At 35.7% G+C, this 20705-nt stretch overlaps 1 protein-coding gene across 2 annotated transcripts; it reads right to left on the bottom strand.

The window, feature by feature from the left end:
- On the bottom strand, positions 532 to 19831 carry LOC109843874 (replication factor C subunit 1). 2 transcript variants are annotated; one of them, XM_020412836.1, is made up of 24 exons: positions 19657 to 19831; positions 19459 to 19572; positions 19123 to 19368; positions 18971 to 19057; positions 18755 to 18907; positions 18610 to 18677; positions 18214 to 18289; positions 18072 to 18133; positions 17835 to 17986; positions 16006 to 16166; positions 15736 to 15924; positions 15520 to 15641; positions 15237 to 15444; positions 13664 to 13717; positions 13129 to 13298; positions 12145 to 12235; positions 7683 to 7864; positions 7544 to 7583; positions 4992 to 5116; positions 3412 to 3484; positions 3232 to 3324; positions 1951 to 2197; positions 998 to 1054; positions 532 to 899 (listed from the first exon to the last, which is right to left on the bottom strand). In XM_020412836.1, exons 1-24 carry the CDS (start codon positions 19657 to 19659, stop codon positions 763 to 765), a joined length of 2910 nt encoding a protein of 969 aa, XP_020268425.1. In that variant the 5' UTR covers positions 19660 to 19831; the 3' UTR covers positions 532 to 762. The 2 variants fall into 2 exon arrangements, with proteins under 2 accessions (XP_020268425.1, XP_020268424.1); XM_020412835.1 differs by lacking the exon at positions 18971 to 19057 and having other exon boundaries at positions 18755 to 18970; positions 19099 to 19368.

Genomic DNA, 20705 nt, shown 5'->3' with positions numbered 1-20705 from the left:
TTATATATTATATAATATTATTTTATTATTAATATAATATTATACTGTTATTAATATAATATAATATTATTAAAATGTTAATATTATGTTATTACTAGTATATTATTATAAAATTAACATATTATAAATATTTTAATATTATATAATATATTATAGTTTCTCAGAATACTTTACTAATATATTAATAATTTATGATATAAATAGATATTATTATATTATGGATATATTATTTTTACATTAACATTTTTTAGCAATAAAAATTAATTTAGTATTAAAAATAATTTTACGTTGCTTATACTCTGCATATAGGTGAGTATATGAGGTCGTTGTGGTATTATGAAATAGACGAGTCTTCAACAGATCCGAGCAACAACAACATCGTCTATAAATTAACACCACGACGTTGCCTTCAAGTGAAAAGAACATGGCTGCAGTAGCAACCTCATTCCCTGAAATCACAACTTCTTGGATTAATTTTAAATGAGAACCCAGCAACACGAGAACATGATTATTACTGTTCTAACCCAGACGTAGATTAAACAGCAAATTTTTTATAGCGCAGCAAATTCTCAAACATAACAGGGAGTTGCTCTTGAAAACACAAACCCTCGGCTTCAATTTCTCCCAAACAGTTAACAATTAAAAGCATAGCACCAAGCTAAAATAAAAAAAAAGGAGATCGAGTAACGTGATCCTTAACATTTGCTATACACAAAAGTTGCGGCTGCTTCATCAGTCAGGCAAAAGGCCGAAGCAATAACTTTACCTCTTCCTCTTCCCTCCCCTCCCTGAACTCTGACCACCTTTCTCAGATGAACCTGATGCTCTCGATTTATTTGCAGGCGCCTTTTTGGCCTTTGATTTCCCATCCGTTTTTAAATCAAGCTGCACTTGGATCCCTGATCAATAGGAATACAAACATTTAGCATTATGAACTGCGACACTTTGCTGTACACACAATGCTACTAAATAATGCAAGAAATAAGATTAACCGGACCTTTTGATTTATCACTCTGGAGGTCCAGCTTTGGCTCTGCCTCCCCAGAGATCTCATCTGGAAGCATCATAGATACAAGTGAGATCCATACTAGGATATACTTGGTAAAAGGGTATATAAAAAAAGACAGACTACATAACATCTATTTTAACAATTCCGAGTTGAGCATAGAGTACAGAGGAATACATGAAACAAAGCTATCACAGTCTGAAACAGTTATGTATACAAGATTATGCATATTTTTTGTTACTACTAGATCATCAAACTGTAAAACACCAGGAAGTTTTTTCTTTTTTCCCCCTTTACTTCTCAGTGGAACTGCCTGCCTCTTTAGTTGAGCATAGAGTCTCGTACTTGAATAAAAGGGGATTTTGCTTACATACCCCTCAAACCTTTGATACGTGCAAGATACCCCTCAAATCTTGGTATTTGCAAAATTACTCCTCAAAACTAACATATTGGGTCTTTTTACCGCTCCAACTTAAGAATATTGTTTTTAAACAACGCGATGTCAAAATTTGCAATAATTTCCAAGAAGTTTGCAACAGTTTTCTGTTTAGAAACTAAAAAAGTTTGCAACAGTTCTCTGTTTAAAAGCTAAAATTCTTAAGTGTAAGAGTAGAAAAAATCAATGTGAGAGAATTGGGGGCAGTTTTACAAAGACCAAGATTTGCAGGGTAATTTTGCAAATATTGATTATTTGAGAGGTATATATGCAATAGCCCTTAATAAAATTGTGTGGAAGGGATACTAGTCAAATCTCAAGTTCCAAATGAAGTATGAATATGATAGGATGTAATTGGAAACACCCATTTTTGTCCGGTATCAGCGTTAGTGCGATGCGAAGTTCCCTTCCACTATTAAGCATGTTTAAGCATACGGACAATCTTCCAAACTCAGGATTTCAAGCATAACTTCTAAGGGGGGAAAATGGAGTTACGTTTGATACTCACCAGCCTCAGAAGAATTCTCTTCATCACTTTCAACCAAACCATTTCCATTTTCTTCTGGCAAACCACTGTCAACTGCATCCACTGGCTCCAAAATTGCAGCGATCCTCTTTTTGGGAGCCTTCTTGATACCCGGGAGATTGATCAAATCCGGAGCCCTTACGACACGAGTTTTGCTAGCTTCCTTGTATTCCCTAGTCAATGCTGCTTTAAGTGTAGGTTGAATGCCTTCCAATGGGTTCGGATGTGTCTACAGACAGATGGCATCACATGAGTAATGAATTATAGAACTATGCAGAAATCAACAACAAAATGGTAGTTCCTGGTAATTCGAAATAGGTTTCGATAAGAGTTAACTAAATTTGCTGCGCTATGGAAATATCCTAACAGCTATCGAAGCTGTACTGGAAAGGGGTTACAGGAACAAACCTCTATGAGAAATATTAGGGTCAGCTCAAATTTTAAGTCAAACCTTAAGGTACATCCAAAGCCAAATTTCAGTAGACATCCATCTGTAAACTAAACCCGTAAACCATCAAACCCGGCATAAGAAGTGGGACTATGAGGAAACAAACATGAATGCTATTGATATGCTACAAATTAGTAAGGTCTCATAGTCTACTGATGAGTAAAATATGCAATACTTTCCATTATTTCTTGAGTGCTTGGTATAACTCAAAAAAACTCCCCCAAGTACAAAACCAACAGAATAAGGCAAAAAGCAACAACTTCTAAACACCTATGATCTGCTTGCGCAACACAGCGCAAACAGTGGACTCTAAATGTATACCTGAGCAAGGATGGAGACACTGGGTTACGATTAACAACGAAAAGAAATTAAAGCAAAAGCGATTGGCACATGATGAATGTCAGACCATACGGAAATAATAAGCAGGTTTTGCTACTAGTATCATGAATCATGAAGAGAGGGCATGAAGAGAGGGTTTGACTCTACATTAGGATATTAAATTATCAAAAAAAATGCAGCGAAGGGAGCAATTATAAACTTTTTTGCTTGAGCATAAACAGTTTTGATGTCATAAATTATATTTGAGAATGGACTCTTCGCTTGGATGCACACTATATTTTTGCAGTTTTTCCTGGAAAACCCCTCCAGATGGGTAGAGAACATACATACAAATATGCAAGTCTCAATATCCAAAGCCCCTCCGAAGAAAGAATTAGTTAAAGTCAGAATTTTTTCAGAAACATTATCTAACAACATAGGTAGAAAGCCTGCAAACTGGCAATAAAAAAAGGGGCCAAAAAAAGAAATACGCCAACCTTGAACTTGGATAGCTCCATAATTGTATCAAAGTCCTCTTGACTTAAAGAATAGGCATTCATGAACTCCACAACCTTCTGAACAGCAGTATCCTGACATTGATTTCACATATAGACATGAATATTTTGATCTTCTCATAATAACAATCCCAATACGAAACTAACAAGAGGTGACCGGACCTTAGGCATTACTCTAAGAGGCTCTGTCAGTTGTTTTAGCAGAAGAGTGAAGTAGTCAATCCGCAAAGTCACCCTGTCACATTTAAAACATGAAATCACATCTTAAAAGTGAGGAGTAAATTCTTATTGACTCATGAAATTTACCAACTAAAAAGACGGCTAGATCACGCGGATTTTACTACTTAACTGGTGTCTCAACTGTAAGCAATATATATAAAAAATCAAATAACATGCAAGAGTTGTAACCCAATCCAAAAACCAAGTGGAAGTGCAATGTCCTTGGACCTAAGCCCCTTTCATGGTCTAACGTGTCATTAGAGTCACTGTTTGGAACCAATCGCTTTGGCACATCACCCATCCTTTTCTTCAACTTAAGGCTTTACACCTTTACCAAAAAATATTATATTCCAAACTCCTCAAATGTAATAAAGTATGTTGTGTTCTTTTTTCCAAGGAAAACTTCAACATGAGAGGATATAATACTGTATCCCACAACTACACTCTGATTGTGAGGGAACACTATCAAAGAAGTTATTTCACATATAAAAAAGTGGATAGATAAACTACAGTTACCAACTATCTCACTCTCATGTTTAATGTACCTAGCAAAGATTCTATTTTGTTATCTGTCCATCTCAAATTGTTGATATATGCACAGCGGAGATGGATTTCATTTCTCAGGCTCAAATGCACGTCTCATGCTGGCCCCAGTCTTACAAATTACCTCCGATTTATAAATTAAACATTCATTATCATGTCTTTCATGTAACGTACTGCCGAACTTCCATCTCAAGAGCCTCTCTCAACTTATCTGTTTCATTCATTTCAGGCAATGTTTTTTCTTACTATCCCAAACTTTAGAATCTTAAATCCATAAAATTTAATTTTTTCCCCCCAACAAGTCTACAGTCGAATAAACTCAACTGAAATGACCAATATCTCATCTCACAACCATAAAGACACAAATTGAGATCAAAATAGAAATTGCAGAAAAAAATGGATATTGGTGATAAGAAAGTTACTGTGTAGGTAGAGGAACGTGGTGATATATGAAATCATAGAGGAGACATAACAGCAGGTTTACATTTATATGCTACAAAATACACTGTTATAAATGGGATGAGCATTACCCTTTCACTTGAAGCCTTAAAGGTTTCATTTAATCTAAGAATCTTCAGGAAATGGCCATTTTCTTAAAAATAACTAGATATAAACATATGAAACAGAGATATTTACTTATAAGGTTACAAAGAAATTAGAGGGCTTCCAAAATGAATAATAGAGTTCAAGTTTTCAACAATCTATGCAATTCAGGTTCTTCAATCTGAGATGTTCTCCTGTATCTGACTTGTGGACTTAACCATGATTAATCACATGAAAATATGCATCATCTATAAAGGATAACACCACAAAGTATTCCAAACAAAATTAGATTGATAAGAAATCAAATCTTTTTTCTTGATCCAGCAATACAATAAAGCAATAAAATTATAGCATGGAAAATGAGCAAGGATGTAACTAACATGAGAAAGATTTTGGCAATAGAGGATGATTTTAAGTAGATTAGAAATATGTTCAACCTGTCAATGTTAGATGCTTGGGAAGCAAGGATATGTACATGGGCATCCTCCAACAGCCTCAAATTCTTTCCCATTGTTGAATTCTTTCCTAACCATCCACCAAATCTGTTATAATTAGGCCCTCCCTGTGTAACCAGGCAGATGGGGTCAAGATCTCTAAAATAACACAGATTTAAGAATTGATTAAGAAAACACTGAATACAACATATAAAAAACATAAAGAACTAGCATTGCATTTATAATAAGTACTAGAATTAGGAAAAGGATGTTAGGTTGGAAGTAATGAAAAAAAAAATCATATATTTTACTTATGGACAGTCGAATATTTTCTGGAACTTTTACAACATCACACAATATGTTAAATACTGCAAGTAGCTTCAGTAACCAGCAATTTATCTCCATTATTCCCCCCACTTAAGCAATCAGCACATGAGAATATTCCACGTGACACACTCTAAGGTGCTATTAATAACAGGACAAAAGAGGAACTTCTCTGGTAATTTTAGTTTCTCAAGTTGCAAAGCTGCAGTATTATAAGATAGGAGATGACATGAAAAGCACAGAAAAATGGTATTTGAGATGCCACAAAATGAGACCAAAACATTTTGCAGACATTTCTGTCAATATGTACTGCAGGAAGCAAAGTATTAGAAACATTTTGATATAGAGTGCTTCATTGCCTCTCTCTCTCCTCATTTTGCAGACATTTCTATCAATATTGGTGCAGGAAGCAAAGTATTAAAAACATTTTGATATAGAAGAGTTATGTTTCCAAATTAAGGAATAATACTCCTCTTGCTCGACTTCAACCGAAGGAGCGCCGAGGATCTCCGCTGACCATTCAGTGATCACAAATTTACTTCTCCACCAGATGTTTGGTGCAGAGACTTCAATACTGATGGCAAACCCAATCTTATGTTAGAAATAGAATATCTATTCGATTTTGCTTACCCGGTAGTAAAGCTTGTAAACCCATTGTTTTTTGTTAAGGCTTTGAACGATCCCAAATTCCATCAATAAAACATTTGTAGTCAGCTGCTGACTACAGAATCCACATTTCTGGAGACAGCAGCATCAAAGAAGCAACTGCCAGCAAGGTGGAAGGGGCAGAAAGTGGAGCCCTGACCCTAACTTCCATGGTTCACTCCACACCTCCTACAGGTCACTGCCATCCCCTGAAGCACCTATCACTCAAGCTGGTTGCATTGGTGTGCCTGTAGCTTCAATGAGACATCAGGAACATATCGATCCAGCTCACATTTTTAAAGTTTTCGAGGCGTACTACTTAGCTCACTGTCAGAGGGTGATCTCCTTTTGTTCTATCATCATTGAACCATGTTCGCTCCTTGAGGAGAAGTTTAGGAGGCTTTTATCTGTGCCCTTGAACAAACTTCACGTAACAGAAGTACCCAAGCCCTCATACCATCTTATTCCTTTGCAGGTGGTAATACATTCATGGATGGAACAGATGAGGAAACCTCCAATTCAACTATAGATAAGATGTAACTTCCAACAGCTTTTGAATCCCCTGACTTTTTTTTGTTGTCTCCTATCAATCATTATATTTTGTTCTCGAAGCTAAGCTAATTATATCGCCAGTATCAGAGATTTGGCACAAATATCTGCTGATGCATATCAGCATTCAGTTCTTTAACATCATTTAACATAAACTAATTGATCAGATTGTTTGATTGACAATTTCAGTGACAATGATCATGATTGTGGCTTTTTATTCTTTAAGTTTTGTCTAGTGTCACTAGAGATCCCGACAAGTGCTCATATACTTTATGCCCAAAACTAAAAGCAATAGCTTTTATGAACTCTTTCCTGGCACCCTTCCCTCCCTGAGACATGATATCATTGGTCGTAAAAGTTCTAAATTTTGAACTTTGGGAGGGAATTCAAATTAAATGGCAATCCATATCACACCAGTAACTACACTCAGACAAATTAATTAATGTCGCTCGCAAAAGGTGTTGAGTGCTAGCATAATTGCCATTGAAAGCTAAATTGGAACCAAACAAATAGATCTAATAGTATGAGTCGACCATCTTTAACATGAGGGGTCTCAAAGTAACTTCACGCAAAATAATTGTAATGAAGTAGAATCTGGATGTGGATATCAGAATTTCCAACAAGAAACCTCATAAATTGCAACATTATAAGCAAAACTGAAAAATGAAAGCACTCCAAAACGTACTTTGTCTGCAGGCTTACATGTACAGGTGGATATTTTACAAGGTTTCTATTAATCTATCCCTGATTTAATAAAACTGCCCATGCTATAGGAGGCATAAACATAAAGAATGTTTCCCTATTCTTATTCAGAAAAATTTCTTGGGAAGCAATCTAAATTTTCTAAAAGAAACTGCATAAACAGAGGAAAGTATGAAGATAGAAAACAATGGAGAATCAATGAAGATAGAAATAGATGGAGTTAACATATCAACGACATTCTAATCCTAATATGAAACAAGATGACATAAGAAACAATATAGGTGAAGACTCTTATGTTGTCTGTCTAAATACAATTTAGAGCATGCACTAAATACCTGCTCAAGCATCTCCCTGTTGCCATGCATCAACGCAGCCCTGATGCATTGATAAAAGGGGAACACAGGAACTAAGTTACTTACTCTCTACAGCAAGTTTTAAAGTAAAAAAATTATTGTGTTTATAGAGGTAACATACGGAATAATACAAGAAGCAAGTGAACCCGCTTGGGATAACTGCCACTGCCTATATCTTCGGATCTGCACGTTGACTATGTCTCCATCTGCAATAGACTCCGCAGTCTGAGCAAGCAAATTCAACCTCTTCACACCATTTTCATCCTTCCCAGCAGAAACTGGTCGATAATTGATATAGTTTTCCTACAATTAGAAAAATAAGAAGAGAAAGAGAAATACCAACAATTAAATTGTATAATGAAGTTAACTTCCAAGACAACATGTAAAACAAACTAGAAACTTTATCCAATTAGAATCAGATATTGTAAAAAAAATCAAAGTGCACAGCCAATTGTGACTGCTGCTAGTGTGGACAACTCAATAAAATTCCAATTAATTAGAATAAGCACGCAACTAGGAAAATTATGTTTATTATTTTGTATATGAATGCATATTTTCTAAAATAGATACATACGACAAGGAAATTTGATGATTTATATGTGCATTGTGTGCACCCAAGATTTGCTACTAGAAGTAGGAGCATTTACCAGACAAAGTCGATTAGTTTTAAATATTTCACACAAACAAATCATTTGACTATGTCAATTGCATACAAATGCATGCACATATATGCATGTAGAGATATACACACAAGCATACATGTATGATGTACCCATAAAAATATTCATTGGAACATACATAAAATAAATACACATGCATGCACATGTATATCCATGTCGGAACAGATTAAATGCTCCTTGAACACAAGTATAAATCTACTTACCTACAATGGCACATGCTAAGATAAAAAATGATAATGCACTTCATTCATTTTGATACGCGTTTTGAATGCTATAAAGAAAAGAAGTGCATTTTGAAGGCCATCTTTCATGCATTAAGTGGCTACAAAATGCACCATTCTCAAAAATATAAATTAAAAAAAAAAATCTCATGATTTAAATCACAAGTTTTAAACACATGATTATTTATAAATAGATATTTACAACATATAGATTATAGATTATGATGAATGGAAGAGATTGTACATTAATATCCCAAGTCATGGATCATGAGGCCTCGCTAATAATATTAATTAAAAAAATAATTCTCTAATCATTTGATGCAAGGAAGTAAAAGCAAACAGCTCGTTAAATGTTAATTATATTATTTTAAAAAAAGATCATTTTCTAATAGCTCAATGCAAGGAAGGAGGAAACAAAGATGTATTTAGAATTTGAATCATGCCAGAATTCTTTAAGGATCAAATTGTTCGCCCATCTTTATAAAATGAATCTCATTTTATCTTGTCTAGTGATAATGTTTGTATGCAAGCTTTGCACCATTTATACTTCAAAGAACATGTATCTGATACCTTAACACTACAGTCATACATAAATATTTATTTGATATTTATTTGAAATATCTAAATTTTGTAACATATTCTAGAGGTTTTGGAGACATGTTAGATGTCTCTAAGACTAAAAAGTTTAAGAAAAGAAAAGAAAAGTAAGACTGATTACTTCTGGATTCTTTCAACATATGGATGCATTGCTCATATAGTTTGTCCAATTTCTTAATAAGAATTATAGTTGTTCATGTAACTAGTTATAGAAAAAGCACATACATACACGCACGCGCACTGCACGCGCCCCCGCGCACATGCACAGATGCGCACACAGATACAGAATAATGAATGATGTATATCCTTATCTTATGAGGGGATTCCCTCATATGACAATGATGTGGCACAATCTCCACCAAGCGAATAAAGGAGAGAAACTCTCATAACTATAATTACACTTGATTTTGATGCGGCCACATCATCGTATATGAGGGAATTTCCTCAGATGTCATTGTAGGTTATCTAAAAAATTATTGCAGATAGCTGATCCCCATCGAATACCAGCAACGGAAGTTACAACCTAACGGTTTTCATATCAACAACTTGGCGAAGAGAGTTACAATCAGACGACTTTCATGTCAACAAATAAATGTTACAATTAGAAGATTTTTCACGTAGATCGAAAAAAATTATAATTTGACGACCTTCACAACAACCGATGAAAGCTCTAATTCAATAGTCTTCATAATCAACAGCGAGAGTTACAATCTAACTCCCACATTTCAAGGACCTCAAGCAAAGATTACAAAACAACAGTCTTCGCAACGCTTCGATAAAAGAGATTACAAATCAACAATTTCTTCAATTTAAAACACAGAGTTCACCTCTGCGTTTCAGATTCAAAACGTGGTGCGACCACTGCGTTTCTAGCCATCAGCGCAGAGATCAACTCTGCGTCCCAATCTTCAGACACAGAGTCCATGCCAGAACGCTAGATCAGCGTTTGACTCATTCAAACACACCCGAACGGTTTCAGAACCGTTTTTGCACGATTTGAGGGGATCACGCCCCCATTATGGAGTGATTTAAGGGGGCGATTACACCCCTTAATCCCTTATAAATAGCTTAAAAAATCAGCTTAAAAGAGCTTTTTTTAGATCTTCAAATTTAGGGGGGCTCTTTTGGGATCTTGGAACACTTTTGCATCTTGGAGAGATCGACATTCACCCTTGAAGATCTAGGATCATTCCTCGGCAACAGAGATCTTTAGAGCTTTTCTTCATCTTTGGTTGTAAACCGATTTCGATTAAGTCAAATTAACTCTTTCAATGAGTTTTCAACTCGCTCTGAGTTCTTTAACTCGTTAAGAGTTTCACACTTGCAACACAAGTTCTCCTCAACGTCAACCGAGAGGAAGATATCGTGTTACACGAGGTAAAGTGTTCGGATCGTCAATGGGATACAAGGATCTGAACTCCCATCGACACCAAGAAGAACCCAGGTTAAACAAATGAAAGGGTCTCCGTCAATGTTTTAAATATCGGATATCGGAAAAATATCGGATGGCCAAAATTCATATCGGATTGCGGATATCGGGGAAATATCGGGGATATGTGGTAAATATCGGAATGTCATAATGAATGTTTGCATACATAGTATAATGCATTAAAATGTAATCTCAACATATGTAATGAAATTTAAGCATACAAAATATGAATAATATATGTTTAGGATCACTAATAAACCTTCTAAAACAAACAAAAGTGCAAAGCAACGTTGCAACATTCGATCTGTTTTTTTAGGGCAAAAAATCATTTGATATAATGGGGAAATCTTGATATCTCGCCCAAAAATTCCAAACACGGCATATTATTTTGCAACAAGCTATATAAAAAGATATATTGGTCCACATATCGGCTAATATATCGGCCATATCGGGGATTTATCACTCAAAATAGCCAAAAAGCGGTGAAGGATATTTAAAGACCATATCGGTTGCGGCAAGCACTGTAAAAGGATATATCGGGGGATATATCGGGCCATGTCGGGGATATTTAAAACAATGGTCTCCGTCGATCTCTTCTCTCTTTTGTAAATCGGGAAACCGATTGAGAGGAATTATAATTTCTTTTTCTAACAAACTAAGTTTGTTAGAGAGAGATTGCATTGAGAAAATTATAATTTATTCTTTTTCTAAGTCTGTTAGAGAGAATAATACAAATTCAATTCTCCATTTTCTTCTTTCAATTTTCCCACCAAACAGACATATGATACCCATACATAGATTTTTGTCATATTCATGACATACTCGTATCCTAATTTTTCAAAAATTTTCAAAATTTGTTGGATCAGCTTACATATTATACAACACAAGTATCCATGTCCATAACTCACAGTCTGACAGTGAGATGTATATAAACTGCAGACAATTCTATTGCAGATAAAAGCAGGGCCCTACAGGCTTCAGTGGATTGGATAGGCACCCCTCTTGGTGGTAAAAAAGGCTGGTTATGATCTACATGTTAAAATTTCATGCCACTATGTGAAGTTTATCCTTGTAGGTTGCTAATCATAACAAAGGCTGACAGCAACATGCAGTACACAATTTCAAAATTATGGCACCAAAAAACGTCAATATGTTAATGTGAAACTTCAACTTTAATAAATAAAAGAATTGTGAGGATTCAATTTACCTAAAATTTACAAAGTCAAAAGGGACAACACAATAAAAGACCAAACGGAAGCCGCCTGAACTAGCCACCCATATACATAAAAACAAAGGTAGAGACTAATAATTTATAAAACAAAGGTAGCCCGATTATAAAGGAAAAAAACACTCACACCACAAAAAGCAATCTGTATTACTAAGAATTTATATTGTTAAATAGAGAAATCATCATACCTCATAATCTGAGACAATTTTGTACTATAGACAAATCAATGAAATCATAAACATTACTGAAGTTAAAACTATCTGCTGATAAACCCAAAAGGTATATAGATTGATAAGAAATTTAATTCAAATTAGATAAATCATTACGCCATATTCCAAAACAGTTCTGTGAAATCAAGACGAATCATAAATGCTATGAGATGTGAAATAGAAAGTGCTCTTGATTTTATTGTAAAGAATATCACAAACCTGAATAATAAGCGGAACCAGGTCAGGATCACTCATGCTCAAATCAATCCTCTCATCCATTCGTAACTTTCCTCCATTGAATCCAAACAACCTACAGAATAGAATGTAATGTTATAGCATGTGCATCTTCTACATTACAATAGGTAAATTATGGCATGCATTGGTGATGGAGCAGATATATCCACAAGAAAACTTGAAATATAATGCATTATTGCATTGTGAAACTGACTTGCATCTAAGGTCATTCCATGTTGAATTAAATTTAGTAAGATGTTTCTTATTTTCTTCTTCTTCAACCCTTTGAATATAGCCATGAAGCAATCAGTTTAAGTGAAAAGCATCTTTCCGCCTCAGACAAAGATACATGTGCAGACCCACGTCCTAACCCAACCATGCACCCAGGCCCAACCTGCACAAGCCCACAGTGCATACGTGCGTGCACATGCACATGCACATAAATAAACCCAAACAAACCCGTGAACATGCACACAACACATGTAGGCACACATGCATCCATATTTGAACATTCACGCTCACATGCACATGAACACACATGCATGCCCACGCAAAATAGATTTTGTTTAACTAGGCAGCTGAAGATTTACACTTTTCCAATTTTTCAGTTCCAACTGGTAGATGAACATGCTAACTGTTGTAAACTGAAGTGAAGAAAGATTGCTAGCTGGAGCTATTAATTTGGAAAAATAAAAAAGGTGGAAAATACAAGTGTAGTTGGAGCTATTAATTTGAAGAAAAAAAAGGTGGAAAATACAAGTGCTGCATAGTTAAATTGAATCTAAGAATGGAAGCTTGCAAATGTTTCATCATCATCACAACTGACCTTTTTAATTACAAAAGTATAGTACATATTAAGAAAATGCTAATGAGCACGTAGGATTAGTAATTACAACTGAAAAAACTTCCCAGACTAAGGACTCACCCCATAAAAAATTAATAAGAAGATTAATTGGAGAGAGAAAATACTTGTCAACTGCTGCAAAAGGTGAAATATCTTCATCTTTTGCACTGCTTAGAAGGCGTGCTCTTATGTCATCATAGTTAATGATTGAGTGTGAAAGGCTCATGTAATGCAACTGATTTATTGCCATTCGCATATCACCATTAACTCTATCTGCAAGTTCTTCAAGCGTAATCTGTTGCGTCAACAAAGATAAAAGTGAGGAACTTTGTTTATTTAAGAACTAGCAATATAGCGTGCATACACCCAACAGCACCATCGTATGTAGAGGTAAAAATGTTAATACTTAATATATCTACTTATGATGGTAAAAAAATGAGAATAACAATATAGAAAAGCAAGCATGCAACCTTCCTTTGATACTAACAAGTAAAGAAGCTCACAACCTGGAAAAAATCAAAGACACAGAAAACAAATTCCATGCAAGGATAAACATGTATATTCTGGCATTTCCATATAGGGATAATATATGTTTGTTCCGGCAACAATGTGAAAACATAAAAATATAGACAACAAAAACAACATTTGACAGTTACATACATTATTAACTTGAAGACCTTCTGCAGTTGCAATTTGCATCAGCCTCTTTGCCATCTGCCAGTTAAAGAAAGACAAAAAAATCAGTTCTTGAACCCAAGTGCAGAAAACCGCTATACAAAAAAACCAGTATTACTTCAAACTTATGGTTAGGACACATGCACATGTGGGACATGTACACTGTCGGCCGGACACGACAAGTGTCAAAATCTATATTATATATGTATTCTCATCTGAATATGTATATTTGAGTCATACAAATATTTGTATTTGGAGTCATATATGAAAGAACAGTTTTAAGTAACAAAAGAGGAAGTGCAGGCCTTTCGAGGTAAATACTAGTTTATGCATTTTTCAGTGTTGAGTAAGGATGGACAAGCATGACGTGTCTAAATCTGTTGGACACAATTTTTTGTTGGGGGAAGTGGCCTGCAAATCGTAGCTTAAAACAGCTTGTTCGGTGTTAAAGATCAATCAATTAAACTTACAAACATCAGATAATCTTCAGCAGCTAATATTTATCAGCTTCCTAGCAAACTAATCGCACCTGACATGCTAAGTAATAATCAAAATCCAGGCATGAGATAAATAACCCAAATAAGTAAATAAATAAACATACGGAACTAGCATCATCAAGAGTAATGGCTATCATCCATAGTTAAACTATAATACATAGATGGAAAATAACAGTTGGCCTTTCAGGACTCTCTAATCAACATGCTACTCGCAAAAACTTATGTGTACTACTCCCAATCACTCAACTCCTACTCATACCTCCTCGTTGAGAATACGCAATCAAATAAATATCAGAAGACAACAGATCACAAGCTCCCCAAGACTTCTAAAAATTGTTAAGATAAAACCATTTCTAACTGGGAATATTGAACATCCATTGTGTTCATTGTCTCTGAAATGTTCTGATTGCTAAGCTTACATTGTTAGCTCAAAAATTATAAACTTAATGTTATGGGTAAAATGTTTTTGTACTTAATACCAAAGGACTAGGTTTGAAGTAAGTCATGAGTTTAAAACTCAAATCTCATTGAGTTCAACTTAAAATTCCGAAGAAATATATCACCCACTTGCATGATTTCTACATTTTTATTCCACAGTCAAAAACTAGTGGTTCTTCCTACATAACATTTTTAACAGGTTCACATGAGCCCCACCAGTTTGTCTAATTGTCTCTTTAATAGACATGCAAGTAGACAGTATCTCAGTATGTAGAGTAGTGCTAAGAATCAACAATTAAAAAGTTTTATCTTTTTTGCAGGCATATCTCTTACCCATACCAATACAAACTAGATTACTGGATGTTTACCTAAAAGGACACAAGACACTACAAAATATTCTGTGAATCGTTTTACCATTCTAAAATATATTCAATTTCCTTGTCCCTATCAAAGTTCAAATTTATACCAAGCTGACAGTAAATTCCAAAATGGGTTAACCAAAGATAGCAAGATCAGATACTAAACTTACTTTCTCTCAGCTTTTTAACAAGTATAACCGAGTTTTGAGCTCAAAACCAAGAGAATATGGGTTACTGTCCAGATATTAAAACAAGAGTAAATACCTGTTGCTTAGTAGGCTTCCTGAAATTGAGTGGTAAACAGTAGCTAACAAGACTCTTGAGCTTCTGACTATAGCGATCATTACAGATGCAAATGATAGGAACCTTAGAAACTTTTATGCTAGAAATAAGATCTGCAACTCCGCCCCTATCTCCTGCAGACATCCCATCTACCTCATCCATAATCAATACAGTTTTTTTATGCTCAGACCTGTAGTAAGTAATACTAAATATAAATCAATGACACTTTAGCAAATCACAAGGAAATTAACCTTGTCAAACGAACCATTTTTTGCTGCTACTCAAGATTTCATTGCTAATGAGCTCTTTAATTGAATTTGAAGTGCTTCCACTAACTCCTTTAAAAATTTTGTTATCAGCCTTTCCTCGACTATCACTTGCATTAACCTGCATTAAAACTGACAATTTTAACCTGGGAAGAAAAGAAAACATCACAAGGAACTGCTTGCATAAAAAACATCATACAGAAATAGAAAAGCACCTCGATTGCCTCGAATCCTAGCATTTGGCTAATCAATTTTGCTGATGTGCTTTTACCAATCCCAGGCGTTCCACTTAGCAGAACAGCTTTTTTCAATCCACTGTCATTTTGTCTTTTGCCCTTTCCTTTCTGGCCATTATGCAAAAAATGTTCATGCCAGTGTGCCAGCCAATCATGTAGTTGTTTAACCTATATAGACATAAAGATAATGAGAACTCCTAAAATAAACCAAACTTCGAAAACAAGTAGACTTAAGGCATAATTCCTTACAATAGACGGGTTGCCAATTAAGTCGTTTGGAACCTTTGGTCGGTATTTCTCAGTCCAAGTCAATGAACTACCTTCACCAATTTGTGCTTTTCTCTTGCTAAGAGAAACATTGGATGGCGCACTTTTCACTGGAGTTTTTCTTGCAGTGCCAGGTTGATCATCTGAACGAGCAATTTTCATTGCATAGAACATTCAGCATATAAGGGATGGCTTCTTGGTGACCAATGTAAAGGAAGAGTAGTTCATAATACAATATTCTTCATAACATTTTGACGTGCTGACACTTTGACTTGAAAATATATTTAAGGAGCATATGCACATATCTTGTACAAACCACAGAAAATTCTTTATGATGAAACATTTGTGTTATAAAGGACAGTGAACAGGAGGCTGCAGCTATAGTCGATACATGTAAAGATGACAATTTGGAGTTAGTAGTGGATAAAAAACGTGTGTTATCAGTGATTCAGAATAGTAAAACCCTTATAATTCCTTGGAAAGGGATTGTGGTCAGTTGTGAGGCTCCATATTGTATGATACTGGATTTGGGGTGTGGCGGTGTGCAAAATCTTACTCCATAATAAAATTAAAAAAAGTAAAAAACAATTAGGAACAAATGTATTAGAAGTTAGCTAGTTACTATATGATTTACAAATGTGTATCTGAGTATTTTATTTTTACCTGCCCATCGTGTATGAATGATATTCTTATGCAATAACTTATTTACGCACTCACACTGCTGCTGCCACCATCTAAGCTTTTTTCTTCACTAAAGTGGCACACATTCCAATATTGAAAAGGCTTCATAGAAGACTGATGAAATCTTGCAAAATACGTATAATCTTGACACCGACCATCTGGCTTGGGTGCCATATCCTGGGCCAAGAAATTATAAATAAGAGAGGGAGCCTGTCAAAGAACCTAGTGGCTTCGTGGGAGGTAGAAAATCCTATCGAGTTTGACTATGCAGTTTAATCCTAATGTGACCAAGTAGCAGTTTAAGCCTAACGTGACCACATAACGAACTTGTAACGTGTAGACTAGGAAAATGTGTAGAAGTATTGCAAACTATCACAAATATAAGAATGATCATTTCATCTATGATGCTTCCAAATGACTTATGATGTATTACTTTTGGTTGGACATACAGTGCAGGCAACTCTATATCTTACTCATGAGGAAAACTAACGTCTATCAAATTTTGTTAAGGGCTAATATCCTACTCAATCTAAAAAGAATTATGATAATCTATTTACATGCTTGATACACTCTTCAAAAACTGAAAATACAAAATCATCCAGCTTTTAAGTGAAGAATTTATCATTAGAAGCACTCTAAAGCGATGACGCAGCAAACAAGCACGGGAATGCTAGAGTCAGCGATATATCCTAGTTGGAATTCTAAGGTGATTTCCGGATATGTTGGTATGTGAGATATATCTACAGTCATGCACTCTCTATGAAAGGAATGCTGAAATCACACTTTGGCTGTAGCATCACTCTTTTGAACAATTTTAAGAGCAGAATCGCTCAATTGGTTCGCTTCTCTTTGCTCCAGCTCCAGATATATTGCGCTTCAGAGCTCAAAAGCTAATATCTTTTGAAAACTGAACCGAATGTCAGGTGTAGAAGCTTCTATAACTTTTACAAAGCCTACTGGACTTTCGCAGATTTAAGTGCAAGATGCTAACTGTGGAGTAGGTTATGCCACTGCTTCAATGATAAACCGAGCCTTCCAATAACTAATATGTGTGTGTACATTTATGCATGTATGTACATATATATTTATATAGACAGACACAATAACAAATTCAAATGCTAAATACATACCTTCGACTTTTACCTTCATAGGACTGCTCTTCATATGAGACTTGTTTGCCTTCTCTTCATGTTTCTTTGTTAGGTCTTCTTTTACTGGAGCTTTTGCAGGCTTTGATTTTCGAATCATGTCAAACAATTCATCTTCAGTTAAAAACTTGGTACTGCATGCATCAGAAGAAGTTCATAAAAACTGATAAGAAGTATTATTAAAGAGAAAAGACAGAAGAAACATAAGATCATTCATACCCCAGTTCCTTGGCTTTGGCTGATTTCTTTCCACCAATATCTTCGTCAGCTAAAAGAAAATTCTGTGAATAAACATCAACAATCATAAAGTGTAACCACTAAAATCGGGCTAAACCAAAACCAAAGATACAAAATAACCTACAGTTTTCTTGCTGACAGACCCAGTAACCCGCCCACCATGCCGTTTAATCAAATCCTCCGCTTCCTCCCGTTCCAAACTTCAAATTAACAATAGCCAAATTTAGATATTTTGTTAGCAACAATAAGAAGAAATGAACACAATTAAGGACATAAATATACTTCAATAGGTGGAACTAAAAATTTATGTGTTAAGGGTACAAAATTGACTATAACTTCGAAGTTTTAGTGCAGTGGAACGAATCTTTAAGATGTTATTAGGGCAACCCAGGTATTGCCTCTTAAAAGGACGACCCACACACTGGGGCATGTTATCAAGGTTAGGGTTAGGCATCCTTATGATATATATAGTGAAAACAGCAAGAAATCTCCATTTTTGAGAAGCAATGTTACAATGTACCTATCAAGTGTGCCGCTTATAACGAATGTAAGGCCAGCCAAGCATTCAGGAGCACCCTCCGGAACTTCCTGAACCAACATCACAAGCAAAGACAATTAAAATTTCATTCAATTTCATAGCATTGCATACAAAATAGTAAGACTACCTTCTCCCCTTTATGTGGTGGATCTTTCCTCTCCCCAAAATTCATGAACCCACCCCTCCCCCCTCCTCTTCCCCTTCCTGCAGAAGCCGCGGGACCCGCACCTGATCCTCTCCCGCCTCTGCCTCTCCCACCCGATTTTGTCGGCGTCTTTACCTCTTTCTCCTCGACTTCTTCATTGTCATCATCACTTTCATCCATAACAACAGATTTCTTTACCTCTTTCTCCTCGACTTCTTCATTGTCATCATCACTTTCATCCATAACAACAGATTTCTTCACAATTGGTTTCTTGGGCGGCTTAGCCTCTCATCATCACTTTCATCCATAACAACAGATTTCTTCACAATTGGTTTCTTGGGCGGCTTAGCCTCAACGGCCTTCTTCTTCTCGCTGGATGGCGGTTCAAAGTCGTCATCATCTTCTTCTACCTTACGGATCTTTTTCACCGGCGTGGGTTTCACATCCTCCCCACTCTTCTGTGTGGTCTTCCTCTTCGCTGGGGTATTTTTCTCAGTCATAACCTCATCTTTAACAGCTTTAGCCGCCTGTTCTTTAGAACAGTCAGAATTCGCAAAATACTTGCTGGTTTTCCTCCTCTCTTGACCTCGTTCAACCTAATTTCTCATCAAGACGATTCAATTCTCAAATCCTGAGATCAAACTACACAAACAATATAAAAGAAAAGCAAAAGGTGAGGACTTTACGGGTTTCTCGACGGCAGAAGGAGCCGAGGGTTTCTCCGGGGGCTTGGTGGGTTTGGGCGCAGCGCTGCCGTTGCCTTTGTCGTGCTGCTTAATGAACCACTTCCTTATATCCGACTACGATCAAACAAAGAAACGTAATAAATTAGGAAAAATTGCAAAAGGGAGATAATGAGAGAAACCCTAGAAACCCTAGCTTACCATCTTGAACCAGTGAGCAAAAACCCTAGAAACCCCTAGGGTTTTGGTTAGGGTTCTTCGCTTTTAGTCGACCGCTCTTAGCTCTTTTACAAATTCAATGGCAAGAATTAGAGCTGCCTGCTGCAAATCGATCGATTTAGTTTCATCGGATCGAATCCGCGCCAATGTCGATGATGTTCGAGGGAGAGGGCCCCTGAGAATTTTTGCCTCGTGGGTGGAGCCGAAGCGGGTCGGGTTTGTCCTTTGCATCCGAACTTGTGCCCAAAGCCCATTTAGCTGATGGTCCTCTTGGGGAAAAGGGTCGTTATTTTACGTAGAGGCCGAGCTTGCACCGGGGCTTGTTTATACTGGGAATAATTTAATTCATTATAATTTCCGGATATAACAATCTAATAGGTAATAGTGAGTTAAAATTTTACTAGTTTATTTAATTTAATTTGTTATTATACCTCTAATACTTATGTTATATTCAAGAGGTATAGAGTTGTAATAGCAAACACCCGAAATGTCCTTCCATTACTAGCCAAGTCTAACTGAATTTTGGCATAATTTTTAGGACATTTTGGCTATTGCTTCAAATTGGGAAGTGACAATTGTAAAAACATGTTTTTTAACTATCACAAACTTAAATATTTGTACCCTTTAATATAAAAATCTTGAATGAAAATTTTAGCACAATGTAAAATAAGTGGATATTTGTACTGATTTATTGGAAAATAAGTTTGACAAGAGTGGAATAATAATAATAAAGATTACAGAAATGTTATAAATCATCGAAGGACACATGCAATATGTAATAATGTTCTCTAGTAATATATTGTACCGATAGCTGATTTTCTTCAAAGCAAAAGAACATGTGCATGTTGATGGGGAAGGGCATAAATCCCAAAAGATAGGAAAAACACTTATAGTAAAACGATAGCTGCCATTCTCAAGAGTACACATCCATGTGCTCTACCTGATACATCCAATCCCTACCCAAGCACAGCCAGTCTACATATTTGGTACACAAGCTTCCATCCAGTCATTTTACATAATTGTTAGGGAAC

The sequence above is a fragment of the Asparagus officinalis genome, chromosome 5, assembly GCF_001876935.1.
Source record: "Asparagus officinalis chromosome 5, Aspof.V1, whole genome shotgun sequence".
Lineage (NCBI taxonomy): Eukaryota > Viridiplantae > Streptophyta > Magnoliopsida > Asparagales > Asparagaceae > Asparagus > Asparagus officinalis.
The sequence above is the reverse complement of the archived record's forward strand: the minus strand, read 5'-3'. Positions and strand labels throughout refer to the sequence as shown.

What these genes read in the sequence shown, in the direction of transcription:
- LOC109843874 (XM_020412835.1), bottom strand. An exon ending in AGCCGCCCAAGAAACCAATT is followed by an intron (nt 18,971 to 19,098) that starts GTGAAGAAATCT and finishes GAGGAGAAAGAG; the next exon opens with GTAAAGAAATCTGTTGTTAT. An exon ending in AGAGAATTCTTCTGAGGCTG is followed by an intron (nt 1,055 to 1,950) that starts GTGAGTATCAAA and finishes TGATGCTTCCAG; the next exon opens with ATGAGATCTCTGGGGAGGCA.